Source organism: Pipistrellus hanaki (assembly GCF_964339955.1).
Source record: "Pipistrellus hanaki genome assembly, chromosome: 16".
Classification (NCBI taxonomy): domain Eukaryota; kingdom Metazoa; phylum Chordata; class Mammalia; order Chiroptera; family Vespertilionidae; genus Pipistrellus; species Pipistrellus hanaki.
In genome coordinates this window covers 37,842,409-37,862,267 of record NC_140518.1, presented here as the reverse complement: position 1 = coordinate 37,862,267, position 19,859 = coordinate 37,842,409, and the positions used below count along the sequence as shown (strand labels likewise).

Genomic DNA, 19,859 nt, shown 5'->3' with positions numbered 1-19,859 from the left:
AAACCACAATGAGCCCTGACTGGTTTGGCTCAGTGGATAGAGCAGCAGCCTGTGGACTGAAGGGTCCCAGGTTTGGTTCCAGTCAAGGGCATGTACGTTGTTTGAGGGCACATCCCCAGTGGTGGGTGAGCAGGAGGCAGCTAATTGATGTTTCTAACTCTCTATCCTCTTTTCCTCTCTGTAAAAATCAATGAAATATATATTAAAAAAAACAAAACCAATGAGATATCACCTCACACCTATCAGAATGGCTACCATCAATAAATCAACAAATAACAAGTGTTGGTGAGGATATGGAGAAAAGGGAGCCCTCATGCACTGTTAGTAGGAATGCAGATGGTGCAGCCACTGTGGAGAACAGTATGAAGGTTTCTCAAAGAATTAAAAACGGAACTGTCTTTTGACCTGGTGATCCCACTTCTAGGAATATATCCTAAGAATCCTGAAACACTAATTTGAAAGAATATATGCACCCTTATGTTCCTTGCAGCATTATTTACAACAGCCAAGACCTGGAAACAGCCCAAATGCCCATTAGTAGATGAGTGGATTAAATAAGCTGTGGTAGCCGAAACCGGTTTGGCTCAGTGGACAGTGCGTCGGTCTGTGGACTGAAAGGTCCCAGGTTCGATTCCGGTCAAGGGCATTTACATTAGTTGTGGGCACATCCCCGGTAGGGGGTATGCAGGCGGAAGCTGGTCCATGATTCTCTTTCATCGATGTTTCTAGCTATCTATCCCTCTCCCTTCCTCTCTGTGAAAAATCAATAAAATATATTAAAAAAAAAAAAAAGCTGTGGTACATTTACACAACGGAATACTACTTAGCCATAAAACAGAAGGGAATCTTACTTTTTGCGACAGCATGGATGGACCTAAAGATTATTATGCTGAGTGAAATAAGCCAGTCGGAGAAAGACAAATACCACATGATTTCACTTATATGTGGAACCTAATGAACAAAATAAAAACAGAGGCGTGGATACATGGAACAGACTGGTTAGAGTGTCATTCCAATATACCTCGGTTGCGGGTTTGATCCCTAATTAGGACACATACAAGAAGCAACTGATGATTGCATAAATAAGTGGAACAATAAATCTCTCCCTTCCCCTCCCTCCCTCTCTCTCTCTTTCTCTCTCTTTCTCTCTCTCTCTCTCTCTCAAATCGATCTTTAAAAAGGTATATGGGCAGCAACCTGGATGGAATTGGAGAACATCATGCTGAGTGAAATAAGCCAGTCAATGAAAGAGAAACACCACATGACCTCACTTATTTATGGATGATAAAGAACACTATAAACTGAAGAACCAAAAGATAGATATAGAGACAGTAAAGCAACAAGCAGACTGTCAAATTACAGTGGGGAGGGTAGGGAGATCTGGGGGAGATAAGAGATCAACTGAAGGACTTGTATACATGCATATAAGTACAACCAATGGACACAAAACTCTGGGGAAGGAGGGTATGTTTGGGGGGGGGCAATGGTAACATGTGTACACAGATAATAATTTAATAATAAAAAAAATAAAAAAGTATATGGTTATCTAACCACTATACTGTATACATGAAACTAATACAAAATAATGTTAAATGTAAAAAATATATGTACTTTTGATTAGATGAAAAAAAAGCTACACATTGCTTAGAATTGTCTGAGAGGGCAGGGCGGGGCGGGGCTAACTCCTGACTCCATTTTGTACGGTGGGGCAGGGAGGAGCTATCCTTCATTCTGTAACTGGACCCTAGCCCTCACCCAACCAATCAGGGTCAGCCAAAGCAGTGACATCACCACCCCTATAAAACCCCTTGGCCTGTTGAAGCCTGTGCTCTTCCGCCAAGCTGCTGGCGTAAGTGGGAGGAGCCCATGCTAGCATGGACGAGGCTCTTTTGTTTATTGCATTGGACTCGGCTCCCTGGTGGTCCTTAGGGATCATGAAATCTGGGTGTAACACGTCCAAATTACACAAATGGTAATCTAATTAAAAATAAATAAAAAAATTAAAGGATACAATTAATAACGGTTTTAATAAATCAGTACCTGAACGCTGGCCAGGTGGCTCAGTTGGTTAAAGCATTGTCCTGATACACCAAGGTTTGACCCCTGGACAGGCCACATACAAGAATCAACCCATGAATGCCTACAAAAGTGGAACAAGTCAGTCTCTCAATCTCTCTTTCTCTCAACTCAGTAAATAAATTTAAAAGTTTTTAATTAAAAAAATCAGTACCAGGGTTCACGTCTCAGATTTCTCACTTTGTTTTTAAAATTCTAATCTCGAATCTTCAGCGATTCTGATGGCAAAGATCCTTCCTATTCTCCCAGTGCCCCTATCTTAGAATCAAATTCTCTGGCCCCAAAAGGCTGCCTTTCCAGGCCAGTTTGGCATCAAACTGTCTCCAGGCCATTCCCCTCCACTCTGGCAGATTCTGCTTCCATCCTGGGTCTATTTAATCCTCACCTGAGGCTACTTTCCCCCATGGAATTTTAGACAGATTGGAAGGGAGGGGAGAGACGCAGAGAAGAGAAACATCGGTATGAGAGAGACACATACATTGGTTGCCTCCCACGTGTGACCAACCTGGGCTGGGGATTGAGCCTGCAAACGAGGTATATGCCTTTGAAAGGAATCGAACCCGGGATCCTTCAGTCTGGGGCCGACACTCCAAACGAGCCAGGGCTATTCTCCTTGTATGGTCCAATCGTTGGACGGTCCCAAAATTTAAAAACATGTTTCCAACCATCTTTTAGCTGTGTGGTTCGGGCAAGCCACCTAATCTCTGGAAGACTTCACCTGTAAAATGAAGATGACACCAGCTTCACCGGCTTATTGTGAGGGTGAAAGGATGACACGGGTGAAGAGTGCCTGGCACATCACAGCTCCTCAGAATAAGGGAGTCCCTCTCCCTCCCCCGAGTCCTTGAGGGCATATTATCGTTGGGCACACAACAAGCACTCAGTGGAGGTCTATGATTTGATGTCCAAGCTACTCCCAGCAACACTCAGCCCTCAGACGGGAGAGGAGCTGCCCGTTTTAATGCATTGCTGCCTACCTTGTGCTTGCTGGGACTGCAGTCACCATCTCCTCAGTGCGCAGCAGCAGCAGGTGCTTGTCTTTGGCCAGGTGCATGCGTGGCATACATTCCTGGCTGCTCCCTTTTCCTGAGCTTGGGGTGTGTCTGTGTGTGTGTCTATCTCTGTGTGTGTGTGTGTGTGTGTGTGTGTGTGTGTGTATGTATGTAAAACTTAATCCCCGTGAGACTCAGTGTCTGGCCTCACCCTGGGCTTGCTGATTGGCTGTCTCTGCTGCCCCCCCCCCCCCCCCCCCCCGCCTCCCCAGCTCAGCACCCCAGGTGGCCCAGGCCCCACGGGGCTCTCTGTTTACCGAGAGCCTGTTCAGGCGGATCCATCTCCGCACTCCTCCCCTCTGCACCTCGGTACCCCCGCCTCCGCCCTCCCCAGAAGCCGGAAGAAAGCAGACCGAGCCATTCTGCGCCCTGTCCTCCATCACCCGGAGGGGTCGGGTAAGGAGTAGAAGGTGTGGGGGAAGGGGGAGTTCCAGGGATATCCCCTGCCACCTGTTCGTTCGGGTATCTCGCCGACCCAGGAATTGCATCCCTAGACCCAACCCTCGCCCCCCCTGACCCTCCCTGTCGTGCTCCGGTTACCCCACCTTCCCTCCCACCCAAGCAGCCAGGAGCTGGATCGCAGGTCCTGGAGGAAGCACAGGCTTGGAGACTTCACTCCACGTGTTCCTTTCCCCCCAGACGGTGATGACCCCCAGGCCCGCCGGAGCCGCGGCCGGCAGCCCGGACGGGGGCTGGGGCTGGGTGGTGGCCGCCTCGGCCTTTCTGGTGAACGGGCTCTCCTACGGGCTGCTGCGGACTCTGGGTCTCGCCCTCCCGGACATCGCCGAGCACTTCGGCCGAACCTCCCAGGACACGGCGTGGGTCAGCGCCCTGGCCCTGGCCGTGCAGCAGGCGGCCAGTGAGGCCCGCACCCCGAGGCGGGGGCGGGAGCCGGGGTGGGGGGCCCTGAGGTTGTGGGGTACCCCCCTGCTCCAGATAACCTGAGGAAGGGCGGCAGGTGGCTCCGGGTTCCAGAACCGAGCGGGTGGAGGTTCAGAGGGAGGAGCTAGCAGGCTGGGGGCGGAGCGTTACCCGGCAAACAGCCAATGAGAAGTGCTGGGTTGAGGGTTGGGGCGTGTCTTCCCTTGACCCCGCCCCCTTCCAGGTCCTGTGGGCAGCGCCCTAAGCACCCGCTGGGGGGCGCGCCCCGTGGTGATGATTGGGGGCGTCCTCACCTCGCTCGGCTTCCTCTTCTCGGCTTTCGCGGGAAGCCTGCTGCACCTCTACCTCGGCCTGGGCGTCCTCGCCGGTGAGGGGGGGTATACCTGGGTCCCTCAGGGGTGGTGGGGGAGACAGGAGGGTGGTGGGGAGACAGGAGGGTGGCGGGGGAGACAGGAGAGTGTGGGGGGCCGGAGGCCAGCTGTGTGGCAGTGGTGGTGGGTGTCCTCCCACATCCCTGGCCCCTTTCCTCACCCAGTCTTTTTCCTTTCAAACATTTAAGTGACTTTATTTTTTAATATATATATATTTTATTGATTTTTTACAGAGAGGAAGGGAGAGGGATAGAGAGTTAGAAACATCGATGAGAGAGAAACATGGATCAGCTGCCTCTTGCACATCCCCCACTGGGGATGTGCCCGCAACCAAGGTCCATGCCTTGACTGGAATCGAACCAGGACTCTTCAGTCCGCAGGCGGACGCTCTATCCACTGAGCCAAACCGATTTCAGCATGACTTTATTATTTATTTATTTATTTATTTTTAAAAACATATTTGATTGGTTTTTCACAGAGAGAAAGAGAAAGGGATAGAGAGTTAGAAACATCGATCAGCTGCCTCCTACATCCCCCACTCCCAACTGGGGATGTGCCTGCAACCAAGGTACATGCCCTGGACCGGAATCGAACCCGGGACCTTTCAGTCCGCAGGCCAACACTCTATCCACTGAGCCAAACAGGTTTTGGCAAGTGACTTTATTTTTTAACAAAACACGGCTAACATATATCATATTGGTCTCAGACATACAGCACAGCGATCCAGCATTTGCATATCTAACGGTTCGTTCGTCCGCAGGCTCCGGCTGGGCCCTGGCGTTCGCGCCGGCCCTGGGCACCCTCTCCCGCTACTTCTCCCGCCGGCGGGTCCTGGCCGTGGGGCTGGCGCTGACGGGCAATGGCGCCTCCTCGCTGCTCCTGGCGCCGGCCTTGCAGCTCCTGCTGGATGCCTTCGGCTGGCGGGGCGCCCTGCTGCTCCTGGGTGCCGTCACCCTCCACCTCACCCCCTGCGGCGCCCTGCTGAGGCCCCTGGAGCTCCCCGGCGACCCCCCTGCCCCGCCCCGCGGGCTCTGCGCTGCCCTGGGCCTGGGCCTCTTCACGCGCCCGGCCTTCCTGGTGTTCGCTCTGGGCACTGCCCTGGTGGGCGGCGGGTACTTCGTCCCCTACGTGCACCTGGCCCCCCACGCTTTAGACCGGGGCCTCGGGGGGTACCGGGCAGCGCTGGTGGTGGCGGTGGCCGCGGTGGCGGATGCGGGCGCCCGGCTGGCCTGCGGGTGGGTGGCCGACCAGGGCTGGGTGCCCCTCCCGCGGCTGCTGGCGCTGTTCGGGGCTCTGACGGGGCTGGCGCTGCTGGCCGTGGGGCTGGTGCCGGTGGAAGGGGGCCAGGAGGCCTGGGGGGGCTCCCTGCTGGCCGTGGCCGGGGCCTACGGGCTGAGCGCAGGCGGTTACGCCCCGCTGGTGTTCGGGGTGCTTCCCGGGCTGGTGGGTATGGGAGGGGTAGTGCAGGCCACGGGTCTGGTGATGCTGCTGATGAGCCTCGGGGGGCTCCTGGGCCCCCCGCTGTCAGGTAAGGGCCTGACTGAGCCAGCAGATCCCCCCTACCCCTACTCTCCCGCCCCCCTACTGGGGTCCGAGGCATCTAAACTCCTTTCCCCTTCCTCTCAGGCTTCCTGAGGGATGAGACCGGAGACTTCACGGCCTCCTTCCTCGTGTGTGGCTCCTTCGTCCTCTCAGGCAGCTCCATCTACATGGGGCTGCCTGGGGCGCTGCCCTCCTGCGGCCCGGCTTCCCCTCCAGCCACCCCGCCCCCTGAGAGCGGGGAGCTGCTCCCAGCGCCTCAGGTGGCCCTGCTGTCCCCAGGAGGCCCTCAGGCCACCGCAGACACGTCCTGTTGACCATCTTCTTTTGGCCTGAGCCCCTCCCTCAATAAAAAAAAAAATTCCAGTGCTTCCGCAAGCTCCCATTGTTGGCCCATCCAGGACGCTGAGAACTTAGACATTCAAAAGGCCGCTCGGAAGGAGCAGGATCCCGCTAAGCCCTGGGAGAGAGGAAGGTACCTCTGTCTGGTCAGTCCGTTTCTCTCTGCCCACCCTGTTGCCATTAGAACAGGGCCTCTCTGAGAAGTTGTCCGCCTGCCAGCTTCCAGCTGTCTGAGGGGGAGGGTGGCTCCTGGGTGCTGTCTGCCCCATCCTCGATTCCTTGACTCAAAACTCTTCCCGTATCTCAATCTCCTTCTATTGGCCTGAGGTGAATACAAGAATCCTAGACCCAGACTTAGGCTCTCTCAGCTTCAGCTCTCCCTACCAAACCGCCCCCCGCCCCCCGCCCCTACCATGTTCCCACCATGTCCTTCATGTCTCTTCTAAGTCACAGGGGCTAGTGGGAAAGAGGGAGGTCAGCAGGCAAGTGGGAAGAACTGTGGTCCAGAGAGCAGGGTCCAGGGTTACAGATGCTCGGAGTCCCCAGAGCTCCTGGACACCTCCCCTCTACCCCCAGCCATGACCCCACTCAACCAACCCAAGCCTAGGGGCTCCAGTTCTTTCTGAGTCTCTGGTTGTGACCCAGTTTCCTTATTCAGTTTTATCTCAACGGGGCAGCCCTCATCCCCAAACATCTGTCTTCGGAGAAGAAGCTTAGTAGGCAACTCTAGAGATGGATTCCCTTGGAAAACATAGTAAGTCTCTTGGCCTTTGATTTTCACAGTGGATTCCCAGCTCCCTGGAGCAGGCTGGACTCTTGGATCCCGCAGGAATGGTTGTGGAAGCCAAGAAGAGACAGGAGTCCTCCACAAGGTGCTAGGAGTTGGCACACACACACATCGCAGAGCCCCGGGCCTGCTGTGGCGGGAGACAGATCAAGATGCTGAAGGCACTGAGGTCCTCGGGGCACCGATATGGGGCAGAAGGCCCGGCGGCGCTGCCAATCTCTGGCTCTCTGGGTCTTTCTGGAGCTCAGTCCTCTCACAGCTCTTCCTTCGCAGGGGGACTTGGGGATCCAGTGCCTCTGTGACAAGGTCCTGAGGCTTGGGGGTAGGAGCCGAGAAGCAGAAGAAGTGGGGCAGCGTGATGAGAACGCCACTCCCTGCGAGAAGGAAGGCCCCGGCCACCACGAAGGAAGCCGTGTAGTTGCCTGTCACGTCCCGGAGGTAGCCTGCATCGGAGGGAGAAAAGGAGTACACATGGGTGATCTGTTTCCTGGGACTGATGGCTCAGGCACATTTTTGGGTGGGAGGAGGAAACTAATCTGTAATCTGCCATCCTGGAAGAGTTCGAACTCCCAAGGTGGGACCAGATGCGCATGAGAACTCTGGTTCCCCAAGAGGCTTCAAAGGTGATGCCCACCACCTTCCTGCCTTCAGAAAGGCCCCCCATATCGTATCAGCCAAGGGGATTTTGGGGATTCAGATTGAGTCAGGCACACCTGTGTCTTTCTTTCTGGCAACAGTTGGCCCTGTCATCTGACATTTAGTAGTCCAGAGGAAAGCGTAAAGGGTCGGAAGGTTCTGGCATCTGAGGGCTGGAGAACTTTGACCACGTGGCTCGGACATCTGAGCTGGGGCCAAATGGGCCAAGGGTAAGGACGTGTTATGTCTGGCCAGGTCCAGCCACGTCTGAAAATCCAAGCTACAGGTATCCCACCAAGGGCTCCGCCTAGCTCGTTTTAGTTTTCCCACAGCCCCGATTCCTTTGTCTCATGGACCCACTTCTGCCGTGATTGGTTACACAGGCCATGTAGCATGCCATACCATGTCACAAGCAGTATTCACACCCACTCCAATGTGAACAGTCCCCTCCCTGAATGGAATGACATGGCATCTCTGGCCACCTGGGAGCCACGTTCCCCTTACCTGACAGAGGAGCCCCCAGCAGTCCCCCGATGCTCTCCACCATCTGCACCAGTCCCAGGCCACAGTATATCCTTCCAGTCCCCACCAGCTCAGGCAGCATGGAGAAGGCCACGGGGGTCAGGGCCCCTGAGGTAAAGCCATAGGCCACGGCCAGAGCCACCAGGGCTGTGGGAGCCTGAGCCACGGGGAACAGGGCCAGCGACACCCCAGTCAGGGTGGTCCAGAGCACCAGGAGTCGTGCCACAGGCCCCGGGGCTACATCCCCTAGCCACCCCGAAACCACACGCCCCACGAGGTCAGAGACAGCAATCACCGAGAGGAGGAAGGCAGCAGGCAGTGGATCCCAGTCCAGGTCCCGGAGGTGGGCCACCAGGTGCACATAGGGGATGAAGTAGCCAGTGTTGATCAGGGTGAGGGCGACAGTGTAACGGAGGAAGGGACCGTGATGGAGGAGGGAGGCCAGCTGGGCCCCGGGGCCACCCGCAGCAGGGTCCTCAGTCAGGGAGAGTGGGCGGAGGAGGGCCCCACAGGCCACCAGGTGGAGGGAGATGGCTGACACCAGCAGCAGGGTGCCCCGCCAGGCATAGTAGCTGAGCAGCCATTGGAAGAGTGGGGCAAAGGCAAAGGAGGAGAGGCCCACGCCAGTCAGCGCCAACCCCATGGCCAGGGATCGCAGGCGAGAGAAGTAACGGGACAGGCAGGCAAGTGTTGGCGTGAAGGTCAAGGCCCACCCAGAACCTGTAATAAATAAACAAATAAATAAATAAATAAATAAATAATAGAGCAAGAAAAAAGAAAAGAAAAATAAATGGTGGCCGTAGCTGGTTTGGCTTGGAGGATAGAGTGTTGGCCTGCAGACTAAAGGTTCCCAGGTTCGATTCTGGCCAAGGGCACATGCCCGAGTTGTGGGCTCGATCCCCAGTAGGGGGCATGTAGGAGGTAGCCAATCAATGATTCTCACTCATCATTGATGTTTCTCTCTCTCTCTCTCTCTCTCTCTCTCTCTCTCCCTCCCTCCCTCCCTCCCTCCCTCCCTTCCTCTCTGAAATCAATAAAATATGTTTGTTTGTCTTTTTAAATGGTGGTTTGGGGACTCTTCGGGAGTTCAGGGCGCCCAGTAATCCCAACACTGCCCAACAGCAGAATGTAGCACAGGTCTGGTTACAATCCTAGCTGTGATACTATCTAGCTCTGTGACTTTACCTAATCTCCCAGCCTCAATCCCTTCATCTGCAAAATGGGGGGAATATGCTTTATGGGCCTGTAGAGACCTAGAGATAATGTTTTTAAAGTAACAAGCACAGAGTTTGGGAGTTGCACCCAGGCCCTACTATTTCTGGCCGTGTGACCTTTATTTGCCAAGTTTCATAAGTGTCTGAAGCCTTGCTTCATCTGTAAATAGGATAGTGAAGGCCGTCACGAGAGACAACAAAGGTCGCTACGATAACACTCAAGGGATCGATCCAACAAGAGGCTATCATCCTGGTAAACATATATGCACCCAATATAGGCGCACCTAACTATATCAAAAACTGTAAACAGGCTAGCTATCTATGTTACAGGCACAGTGCCCGGCACAACTATGTACTATGTGATTCTTCCTTTTGCACTCCAGTCCCACTAGCTCCGGGCTTGCACACTGTGGACTCATTATCCCCGGAACGTCTAAACAGCCCCACCACGTTTACTAAATGAGTCATCCCTCTTCATTCCCCTTCGGGGCACAGGTGTTATTCAAAACTTTCTCCCAGCTTCCCCATGAAGTCTTTTGGGAAAGATTAGGAGGAAGGTGGTGGCCCAGAGTCCAAAGACTCCAGGCAGTTGACTTTTCCTGCCCTGCCCGGGGTCTCACCTGAGAGCAGCCCGATACTCAGGTACAGGTGGGTCAAGGAGGTGGCGAAGGAGGCCAGCAGCATCCCCAGCGCTGCCAGGACGCCCCCAGCCATCACCACTGGCCTCGGCCCGAACTTGGTGCTCAGTGCACTGCCCACGGGGCCTGGGGAAGCGGAAGGAGTTCAGTGAGAAGACTTCGGGCATCCTTCTCCAGCAGCCCCCATCTCCCCCTTACTGTTCCCGCATTTCCCAGGGTCCCAGGACCCCGGCCCCGGGCGGGCGCGGCACTCACTCCCGAACTGCTGCACCGCGATGCCGATGGAGGCGATCCAGGAGACGCGCGCCGCTGGCTCGCCGAACGCCGCCACGAACTCCACGAAGAAGACGCTGAAGGAGCGCAGCACCCCGAACACCAGCGCGGACTGGAAGAACGCGGAGAGCACCACCATCCAGCCCCAGCCCCCGTCCGGGGGCTCGCTCCCGCGCGCCATGCGGGGGGGAACGGAGCCGCCGCCCCGACTGCCCTCGTGGGAATCAGGCTCGGGACGCTCCCCTCCGCCCGCCCCGCGGGCCCCGCCGCCCCCGGCCCCGCGGGGCAGGGCAGGGTGGCTCAGAGGGAGGCGCAGTCGGGGGCTCGCGCGCTGGCTGCAGCGAGGCTGCGTGCGGCGCCTGCGCCCTGCTCCCGGCGGGAGCGCGGGTGCGGGGGGACCGGCCGGGGCTCGCCCGGGAGATTAGCGCCCGGGGGCGGGGCTGCGCGGCCGCCGCGGGGAGCCCAGGCCCAGGCGGGCGGGGGCAGCGTCCGGTGGAGCAGACTGGACGCGGCGCCGGGCTCGGGCTCTCCCCTGGAGGCGCATCATTCTCCGAGCGGATTATCTGTTTTATCGTTGCAAGGGTCGGCCTCGGGCCAGCCGGGCAAAGGCCAACATCCTCGCTGGCGGGACTCCCGGGCGGGGCGGAGCCAGCAGGCAGGGCGGGCTCTAGAGCTTTGTTCGGGGTCGGGGGGGCCCCCCGAGTGGGAGCATGCGTTAAGGGGGAGCTGTAGGAGGTCCGTGAGATGGGCCCCAGGTGACGCAGGGACCTGCCCGGAGCCCGCTTCTGTCTCCTGTCCACCTAGCAGGCCAGCTCGCCCAGATCTCAGCACCCAGACCCGCGTGTGAGGAATGCATGGGGGTTGGGGGGTGGGTAAACTGGTTCCGGAGAGGAAAACAATCCCTTGCTTAACGAGGAGCCCAGCACTTTGCAAGGCCTGGTGACCAGCGAAGGGATTGTGCAATGAGATTAAAATAAAATGCTCCCAGCTCCTCGGGTTGCTAGGATCTAGATACCATTGATCTCAGAGGGGTTCCGGGGCCAAAGAAAGAGACAAGGGGAATGGGCTGCTGGACTCCTGGCGTTCGTTTCTGTAGTGTCGCTTCTGTTCCCTCTAACAGGAAACCTACAGGTCACAGAGACCAGAAATAACTGAGGAGAGGAAGGGCGAGCCTGCCAGCATCACCTACCCTTCCTTCAGCGGGGCTAGAGCACTTTCCCCGGCCTCTCACTTCCTACCCACGGTTTTTTCTTCTCACGATTACCTAAGCAGACAAGCCAGGAGCAACCCGCCCCTCCAAGCCAGGCCCTCCACCTCCCGGAGCACGAATGGCTGGGCTTCCTGTTTCTTCACTGTAATCAAGCTCCCAGGCCCTTCCCCTTGAAACTTGGACTCAGAGATCTATACCCAGACAAGTGGGGGGTGGAGAGGGAGGGAGGCTGTGTAATTTTAAAAAAGCATATTGTGCCTTATAATTTTATATGTGGGAAATAAAAATGGTCCCACCCCCAAAACTTTTTTTTTTTTTTGTAAGCAGAGTCAGAATTTTGCGTGGTGGGAGACTGTGCCGATGATACAGAAATTGGTGTGAGGATATAACCTAGCGGTTAGAGAGGGCAGCCTGTAGAATCATAGTTCCAACCTCAGCCTCATCACGTATTATCTTGGCCAAGCAAGATATTGACTCTCTTACTGGTTTTCTCTGCCTGTAAAGTGGGGTAATAGCAGCACCCACGCTTTAGGGTTGTCAGGGGCGTTGAATTAGAAAACCTATGCACTAAAATGCTTAGCTGAGGGCCTGACATGGAGCAAGACAATTGGCTGATCTCATTTTCAGCGGGGAATACACTGTGGTGGGAGAAGAGAGGTTTTAGTTTCTACGTGTCCATTTAAATAAAATAATCCAGGTCATGGGTTTTAAAAAGACCGAAAGACACAACGACAAACTGTAAATGTTGGAAGCAGCTGCAGAGACCATGTGAATAGACTTATTTCACAGATGAGTAATTTAAGTCCAAAAGAAAGGTGATGTCTCAGAATTAGTGGCCTTGTATCTTCTACCCACAGGGCAGTACAGAGCTGTGCACCCAGAACACACACAGGACGGGGGTCAGGGTGGGAGAGAAGCTTACGTTGGACAGTGGATAAATTCCAAGACCGCATTGCTGGGGGAGGGCCGCACAGCCTCCTCACTGCTACCTCCAGCCCCTGTTGTCCTCAGGGGACCCAAACCCTACCCCCCCCCCCCTCCTTTTTCTTTCTTTTTTTGTGTGGTGCTAGTGGTGCTAGTGTGTCCCAGCACAGATGCATTCCCCCAGCGCCTTGGTATTATTCATGGCTTCCTGGTTTCTCCCCGCCGCCGCTGCCTCCACACTTCAGGCAGGAAGTGACTTCAGAGCGGCAGGATGCAGGTGGCTCCGGAGCACTTGGTGAAGTCACCGGTTCCTGCACCAGGAGCCAGAAGGCAAGGGCAGGGCCGGGGAGAACACGGCCCATTTGAAATGTCTGGTGGAATGAGCACAAAACCGCAGGATGATGCCCAGGACGGGGGAGCCCTCTTTCCCCAGCTCTCCGCAGTCCCCAGGCTCCACAGGCCAGAACCCCAGGACACAGCAGGCAACGTGAGAGGCTTCTTTATTCCATGGTTCTGATCTTGCAAGATCTAACATCTCCACCCCGAGGCACTCTCCACCTGCCCATCCAGACGGCTAAAATATAAAAATAAAAGTCCTGGTTCCTCCGCACATCTCTCTTCTGCTCTCTTCCTGCAAGTCTGCGGTGGGGAGTAAGAGGGTAAAGAGATGATGACCACTAGTACTGACCTATCTTGAGGAAGCTCTACCCCCACACATTCAAAGTCCTTCTTCCCCTCTTCCCCATGCCCCGTAATCAAAGAGGCTCCATGGCGAGAGGGGTGGGACTGTAAGTCAAGGTTTCAGAGGATCATTGAACATCCCAGACCTTCCGCCCAGTTAAGAGGCAGATCCCATTCCTAACTTTCTACCTCCTTGGCCTATACCAGAAACTGCACCCCTCAACCAGCCTCTTAATTCTACCTGGATACTTGGTTCTCTAGAAGGTCCATCGGTTAGTCAATCAGTCTTTTAAGTCTTCTCAACCTCTAACCCCAACAGTAATCCCAATCCCAATCTATATCAAACCCTAAATGGAACTCAGCCTCTTTTCTCTCCCCGTGGAAGGTCCTAGTGCGTTCACTGGTTCCGGACAGGGATACAGTGATGGGAAGGCCAGGTCACAGACCCAGCTTTTCTAAGGTAAGAAAGCTACCACGCACCTGTGGCTTCTAGAGGCAAAGAAGTTTCTGGAATCTGGACATGTGCCAGAACATGTCCAAAAACCCGCTGAAGGAAGGAGCTTGTCTCAGGTAGCGAGAACCCCCCTGGGCTGTTCAAACCCAGATGCCTAGGCATCAAAGGACTGGTCAGGACATGTTTAGCTAAGATAAAAAAGAGTTTCAAAACTCTCCTGTAGGTCAGAACATTCTCAGAGACTGGGCAGAGCCAGAAAAGGAATTCCAGAACTCAGTGCTGACAGCAGGCCCTTGTGGGAGGGTTGTAAGCTCTACCGTGACAGACGCATCGGAGGCGAACCTAGGTGAGCAGATGAATGGGACCCCGTTAGGGGCATAAGAAAAAGCCTCTCCAGTCATCCCCCCCCCCAAGACTGACAAAGCCCCACACGCACAGCCCTCAGGAGGCATTTATTACCTGCATTTCAGGCTCCCCTTAAAGGTCCCATAACCCTCGGAGAACAGAGAAAGGTCTATCCAGTTCTAGCCTGCTAGAGAACCTCGAATATCCCGAGTCCAAAGGGTTCCCGACCCCATTCCACACACCCACACGTGTTGCCAGAGCTGCCCCAGGACAAACAGTGGTTCCAGACCTGGAGTCGGAGGGGCAGGGGACACAGAGAACCCCTTTCTCCACTCTAAACAAACCGACAAGCAAACACACAGGAGGAAGAACAATTCTAAAGCTAGAGGCTGTGGCAACAGGAACATAAAACACTCAAGCCAAGTGCCGATCTCTGCCAGCAGAGCTGTGACCTCACGTTCTGTGCTTCAGGTCACCGATCGCACCCGGAGGGGGAGCTAGGAAAGGCAATAGAACGAAGGCCCGGGTGCCACCCTGAGGCCTCAATAACTTATATTTACAGAGAAACCGAATGAGATGGGGACTGCAGGTGGAGGACTGTTCCCTTAAGGTGGTTGGCAAACTCTTTAAGTCAACAGTTGGCCGACCACGAACCTTACGAAAACCAGGCCTCCGGCCTTTTCCCTCCCCAGTGCCTAGCTTGCTCTCTCCTTAGAAACAATGGATTGTGGGGAAGAGGTTTTGACCAGCAAAACAGAGGCAGATCCAATGGTGACCTGCCCACCCCTGCTCTCCCCAGTGAGAAACGAAGGTGGCGGCAGTTTCTGAGAATGGAGGGGCCTTGCCCGCCTCCATGACCAGGTCTGCCCGAGAAGCCAGGTGCGGGCCAGCAGCTTCCCTGGCTTCCAGAAAGTGCCTGGGGCCCCGGGCCCGGCTCGGCTAGGGCCCGCCCAGAATGTGGTAGTGCACTTTGGTGTTGGTAGCAGCTCCGTGTTTCTGGCGCAGATGCAGCCGCAGTTGGCTCTTGTGCCGGAAATGCAGGCCGCAGGGGTCGCACTGTGGGGTGGGGAGGGAGGGAGAGAGCCGGGTCAGGTCCCTCCCCATCTACGAGCACCTCTTAGGTGCTGAGCGAGGGAGACCTGTTAGCTATCAGGCCAGGAGAAGCTGTCCAGTCCTCATGGCCTCCCAAATCCTCTGGGAGAGGCCAAGGAGATGGCTCTCCCTCTTCAGCAAAGGATGTTCGGCCCCTTCGTTCCCCTTCAGGAGCCGGTTTCCAGCCAAGGAGCCTAACTTCTGTACTGCCCATCCCTACCCCCATCTTCAACCCTTACTCACAGGCCCACCCTAGGCCCCACCCCTTGCACACATGGACTCTCCGAGTTCTAGGGCCTGAGGCTCCCCCCCCTTCCCTACTCCCCACTTCCTCTCGGAGCCCAGCGCCCAGGGAAGCCGGAGGTAGGAGTAAGGTTTCGGCCCCGGTACTCACGTGGTAAGGCTTCTCCCCCGTGTGGATGCGAACGTGGCTTTTGAGGGTCTGTAGGTGACGGAAGCGAGTCCCGCACGTGGGGCAAGGATAGGGCTTCTCCCCGGTGTGGATCAGCACGTGTGCGCGCAGGTGTGCTACCTGGGGGGCGGCAGGAGCGGGGGGAGGTGACCTCAGACTAGGCCTCCGGGAAAGACAGAAAGAACCCTCCCCAGGAGGCCCACGCCGTCCTCTTGCAGGGCTGCCTTCAAGCGCGCGCTGAGGCTGAGGCTGAGGCTGGTTCCGTACCTGGACAAAGCGGGAGCCGCACGTCTCACACTTGTAGGGCTTCTCTCCCGAGTGGATGCGGCTGTGCGTCTTCAGGTTGGCCGGCCGGTTGAAGCGGGCCCCGCAGATGGAGCAGTGGTAGGGCTTCTCCCCTGGAGGCAGGGGGAGAGAGGGGTCAGGGCCTCCGCCCCAGGACAGTACCCTGGGCAGGAAGGCCGGGGGCCGCTCCTCTCTGCTCCTCCCCTACCTGTGTGCACCGCGCGGTGACTGGCCAGGTTGCCCTTGTAGCGGAAGGCAGACCGGCAGAGCTGGCACTTGTAGGGCTTGTCCTCATCCCCAGGAGCCAAGGGGTCCAGCCCCGAGGAGCAGCCAGCCACAGCTTCACAGTTTTGGCAGCTGAAAAATTCACTTCCTGGGAAGGGGGTGGGGGCGGATAATGACCACAGCATCAGGGAGGTTTCCAATCACACAGTAGGTGTCTTTTCCCCAATTTACTGTTAAGACTTCTGGGGCTCATTTGACTTGCTCGAGGTCACAGGGTTAGCAAGAGGGGAAGCTAAGATCTGGCTCCACGTCTGTCTGTCTCCAGGGCACTCTGCTAATCCCCTCATAGCGGTGATGGTCGGTGGAGGTCCCTGCGAGTGGTAGAGGTGTCTGTTTCTCTCTCTTTTCTGCCACTGCGCTGGATCGCACCTTGCTGGAATGGCCCTGCCCAGCTCTGTCTGGGCTGGCGGCTTAGCCCTGGATGGGAATAGTCCCGAGGTTCCCAAACACCACTGCTCAGTGGAAGCTTTGAAAAATACTGATGCCGCCGAAACCGGTTTGGCTCAATGGATAGAGCGTCAGCCTTCAGACTCAAGGGTCCCGGGTTCGATTCCGGTCAAGGGCATGTACCTGGCTTGCAGGCGCATCCCCAGTAGGGAGTGTGCAGGAGGCAGCTGATCAATGTTACTCTCTCATCGAAGTTTCTAACTTTCTATCCCTCTCCCTTCCTCTCTGTAAAAAAATCAATAAGCCGAAATTGGTTTGGCTCAGTGGATAGAGCATCGGTCTGCAGACTGAAAGGTCCCAGGTTCGATTCCGGTCAAGGGCATATACCTTGGTTGCCGGCTCTTCCTCAGTAGGGGGTGTGCAAGAGGCAGCTGATAGATGATTCTCTCTCATCGATGTTTCTAACTCTCTATCCCTCTCTCTTCCTCTCTGTAAAAAAATCAATAAAATACATTTTTTTAAAAAATCAATAAAATATATTAAAAAAGAAAAAAAGAAAAAGAAAAATACTGATGCCTGGTTTCCATGTCTACACATTTTGGTCTATGGGTGTGGCCAGGGCAATGGGAGTTTTAAAGATTCTGATTTGCAGGATGTAATTGTCATAGGTCCCTCCCGCAGACTTTTGGCCCAAACTGGCTTCGAGCGGCCACAAGGAGGAAAGCCCAGGAGGCGGTAAAAGGAGGAGCTCTCACCTGGTGGCGGACGAGCCCGCCCGGAGGGAGGTGAAGCCGTGGCTTCTTGAGGCCGGGGTGTGAGATGGGGGGTACTGACGGGAGCCCCACATTTGAACTGAACGGTGGCAGCCGTTGGAGAGAGCCTAGGCAGAGGGAAGGTTAGGAGAGGTTGCGTGGCGGGGAGCTTCTCTGCTGGAGAACTGGGAGCCACAGGCCCACCCTCTGGAAGGGAGCAGTGCTGATCAATGAGCCACATCTAGTCGCACTGCTGAAGACCCGCCACTCTGAGCACGCCTGGCCTCCGGCCAACTCCCCAAGGGGGTTCGTGTCCCTTGCTCCCTGCCCCAGACCACCCAGGCCCTACGGCTCTCTCTGCCTCCTGGCGGAGGCCAGCCACAACACCTTCTTGGGGTTCCGTTTCTGTACCTGCTCTGGGGACCGGGAATGGGTCCTTCTTCGCTGCCACTGCTGCTGCTGGAGGCCTCGTCGCCGCTGGGGAGCCCAGCTTGGGGGCAGAGTTGACCAGAACTCCTCTCCCCCACCAGGCTCCCCGCTTGGGAGGCCTGAGAGTTGAGCACAATGAACTTGTATTTTTTCCAGTTGCAGGCCTTGGGGTCGGGGCTGCCTGGACTGGGAAGGCCTTGACTGCAGCTGCGAGACTCCGTAGGCGGGTCTGGGTGCCCCTCGGAGCGCCTGGGGCTGCCTGGTGGCCGGGCCGCTGGGGGCGTGGGGGCTTCTGCTTCCAGGGGCCTCAGGGAGATGCCCAGAGGCTCATAGCTGGGGAAAGGATGGCTGACATGAGTGCTGTTTTCTAATCGTGGCTTCTGCCCCTGACACCTGGGATACCCACCACCTCATCCACGGAGAACACGGAGCGGGCGCCTCACCTGGCCTGAATGAAGCGGTGGCATGCCTGCACTACGTGATCCATCTGCAAATAGGTGGCGGCCGCCAGGACGGCAGGCGCGGTGGCGGGAGAGAGGCGTAGGCGCGAGGTGTACATGAAGTCCAGAAGGGGAGCGAAGCCTCCGGCTTCGGGGCCCCCGGGCAGGGAGAGCACATCCACCCCAACTCCTGCACGGCCCCGGAAGATGGAATAGAAGAAGCCACTGGAGAAAGGGCAGATCGGTCCCGTTAGGGGCTGGGGAACCACCGCAGGAAGCCACGCCCCATCACAGGACGCCCCGCCCCTCCCTTTCACCCCGCCCCCAACTTCAGGACGCCCCGCCTCCTCCCCTGTCGCCCCGCCCTCAACCCCAGGACGCCCCGCCTCCTGCTTCTGGCAGGTTTGGCTCCAGGTTTCTTCCCCAAAGACCTTAATCCTCCGCCCCTTGCCCATTGGGTCCCGTCCCCGAACCTGCAGGCGATGAGCACCGCCTTGTGAGCCCGCAGGGGCTGCCCGCCGACCAGCAGCGTGACGTCGGTGAGGATGCCGCGCAGGCGCAGCTCGTTGAGGTTGCCCAGCACGTCGGCGGAGTGGCGGGTGAACTCGCGGACGTAGCCCAGCGCTCGCTCCGGGGCCGCGGCGGAGCCCATCGCGGCCAGGCCTGCGGGGGCAGGGGGTCCGGGCGGTCCGAGGGCGCCCTCCCTCCCCTCCACCCCCCGCAGTCCGCCTCTTTCCCCCCGGGGCTTCCCTAGACAGAGCCAAGCCCCCGCCCGGCCCGGCAGCCTTCCTCAGCCCATCCCATTCTCTCTGCCCTCGGACACTCCGTTGGCTCGCGTGGCGCCTCTCCATGTGAAGGTGCCCGCGGGGTCGATGGCGAGCGTGGGGACCCCGGCCCGCAACGCCCCTGGTGGGACTCCGCGTGCCCTTCCAGAGCCCCCCGCCCCTTCCTCCTCTCCCCTCCCGCAGGCTCCCCTGCGCCCCCGGTCCCAGGTGCCCACCCTGCCCCCGGCGCTTTGCGCTCCGCACACCAAACCCCAATGGAAGGTCCCTCCCTCCAACCACGAATTCTACTGCCGTCTAGTCCCCGGGCCCCTGGCTTCGTTCACTTTTTTTGGGGGGGGGCCTCCGTCTCCCTACCATCACCCCCAAACCAGCCCTTCGCGTGGGCCCCGCGCCCGGCTCCCTCGGCCGCGCGCCCTTACCCCCGTCCTGCAGGGGCTGCCGCTCCTCTGCTCCGGGGGGTGGGGCCGCGCTCCCCTTTTGGCCTCGGCCCCTTTATCTGGCCGGGATGGCGGGGGCGGGGGGTGGAGGTGGGGTGGACGCCTGGGTCCGTATCCTTCCTTCCTCCGTCGCCCTCCAGATGGCGGGCCCGGGGCGGGGTCTCCGGCTCCAGGGCGGGCCTCGGAAGCTCTGGGTGGTCGTGACCTTCGGGGTCTTGCTTGGGTCATCACCGGGGATGGGACTTAGCATTGGGGTGAGGGTTGAGGATCTCGAGAGTGGCAGCACGAGTGGCTGGGTTGCGGGGTGAAAATGGGTGCGTTGGCTTTGGGAAGGGGTGCCAGGCGCCTGTGGCAGGGGGGTGGGCCCCGTCCAGGGTACGGTTACGGGGCGCAACGGAGGCGCCAGGTTTGGGGAGGCCAGAGTTGGGGGGGGGGTCCCAGACAGCAGAGGGGGGTGTGAAGGCCGGTTCCTCCAGCGGGCCTGCCCAAAAGGGGACTCGGGCCGGGCGGGGCAGGGAAAGGGCGGATATGATTTCTAGTGCGTTTCCTTCCATTGTCCTGCGACCGGACGGCTCCTCCAGCTGCTTCCCCTCGAGGAGGTGGGGAAAG

General features: G+C 57.3%; 3 protein-coding genes across 5 annotated transcripts; 1 reads left to right on the top strand and 2 right to left on the bottom strand.

Moving 5' to 3' along the window:
* Positions 1 to 3,369: 3,369 nt before the first annotated feature.
* SLC16A11 (solute carrier family 16 member 11) lies at positions 3,370 to 6,237 on the top strand (the record flags this gene model as incomplete). The annotated part of the gene is made up of 5 exons (XM_084864238.1): positions 3,370 to 3,524; positions 3,768 to 3,987; positions 4,234 to 4,377; positions 5,142 to 5,909; positions 6,008 to 6,237. Exons 2-5 carry the CDS (start codon positions 3,774 to 3,776, stop codon positions 6,235 to 6,237), a joined length of 1,356 nt encoding a protein of 451 aa, XP_084720364.1. The 5' UTR covers positions 3,370 to 3,524; positions 3,768 to 3,773.
* SLC16A13 (solute carrier family 16 member 13) lies at positions 5,027 to 10,910 on the bottom strand. 2 transcript variants are annotated; one of them, XM_084864236.1, is made up of 5 exons: positions 10,315 to 10,910; positions 10,042 to 10,185; positions 8,190 to 8,927; positions 7,763 to 7,894; positions 5,027 to 7,492 (listed from the first exon to the last, which is right to left on the bottom strand). In XM_084864236.1, exons 1-5 carry the CDS (start codon positions 10,511 to 10,513, stop codon positions 7,197 to 7,199), a joined length of 1,509 nt encoding a protein of 502 aa, XP_084720362.1. In that variant the 5' UTR covers positions 10,514 to 10,910; the 3' UTR covers positions 5,027 to 7,196. The 2 variants fall into 2 exon arrangements, with proteins under 2 accessions (XP_084720362.1, XP_084720363.1); XM_084864237.1 differs by lacking the exon at positions 7,763 to 7,894 and having other exon boundaries at positions 10,315 to 10,895.
* A 2,040-nt stretch (positions 10,911 to 12,950) lies between these two features.
* On the bottom strand, positions 12,951 to 19,688 carry BCL6B (BCL6B transcription repressor). 2 transcript variants are annotated; one of them, XM_084864234.1, is made up of 9 exons: positions 19,233 to 19,688; positions 18,502 to 18,691; positions 18,032 to 18,218; positions 17,571 to 17,921; positions 17,163 to 17,287; positions 15,944 to 16,108; positions 15,718 to 15,848; positions 15,433 to 15,570; positions 12,951 to 15,002 (listed from the first exon to the last, which is right to left on the bottom strand). In XM_084864234.1, exons 1-9 carry the CDS (start codon positions 19,476 to 19,478, stop codon positions 14,886 to 14,888), a joined length of 1,650 nt encoding a protein of 549 aa, XP_084720360.1. In that variant the 5' UTR covers positions 19,479 to 19,688; the 3' UTR covers positions 12,951 to 14,885. The 2 variants fall into 2 exon arrangements, with proteins under 2 accessions (XP_084720360.1, XP_084720361.1); XM_084864235.1 differs by having other exon boundaries at positions 18,032 to 18,253; positions 19,233 to 19,301.
* Between the last annotated feature and the right edge of the window lie 171 nt (positions 19,689 to 19,859).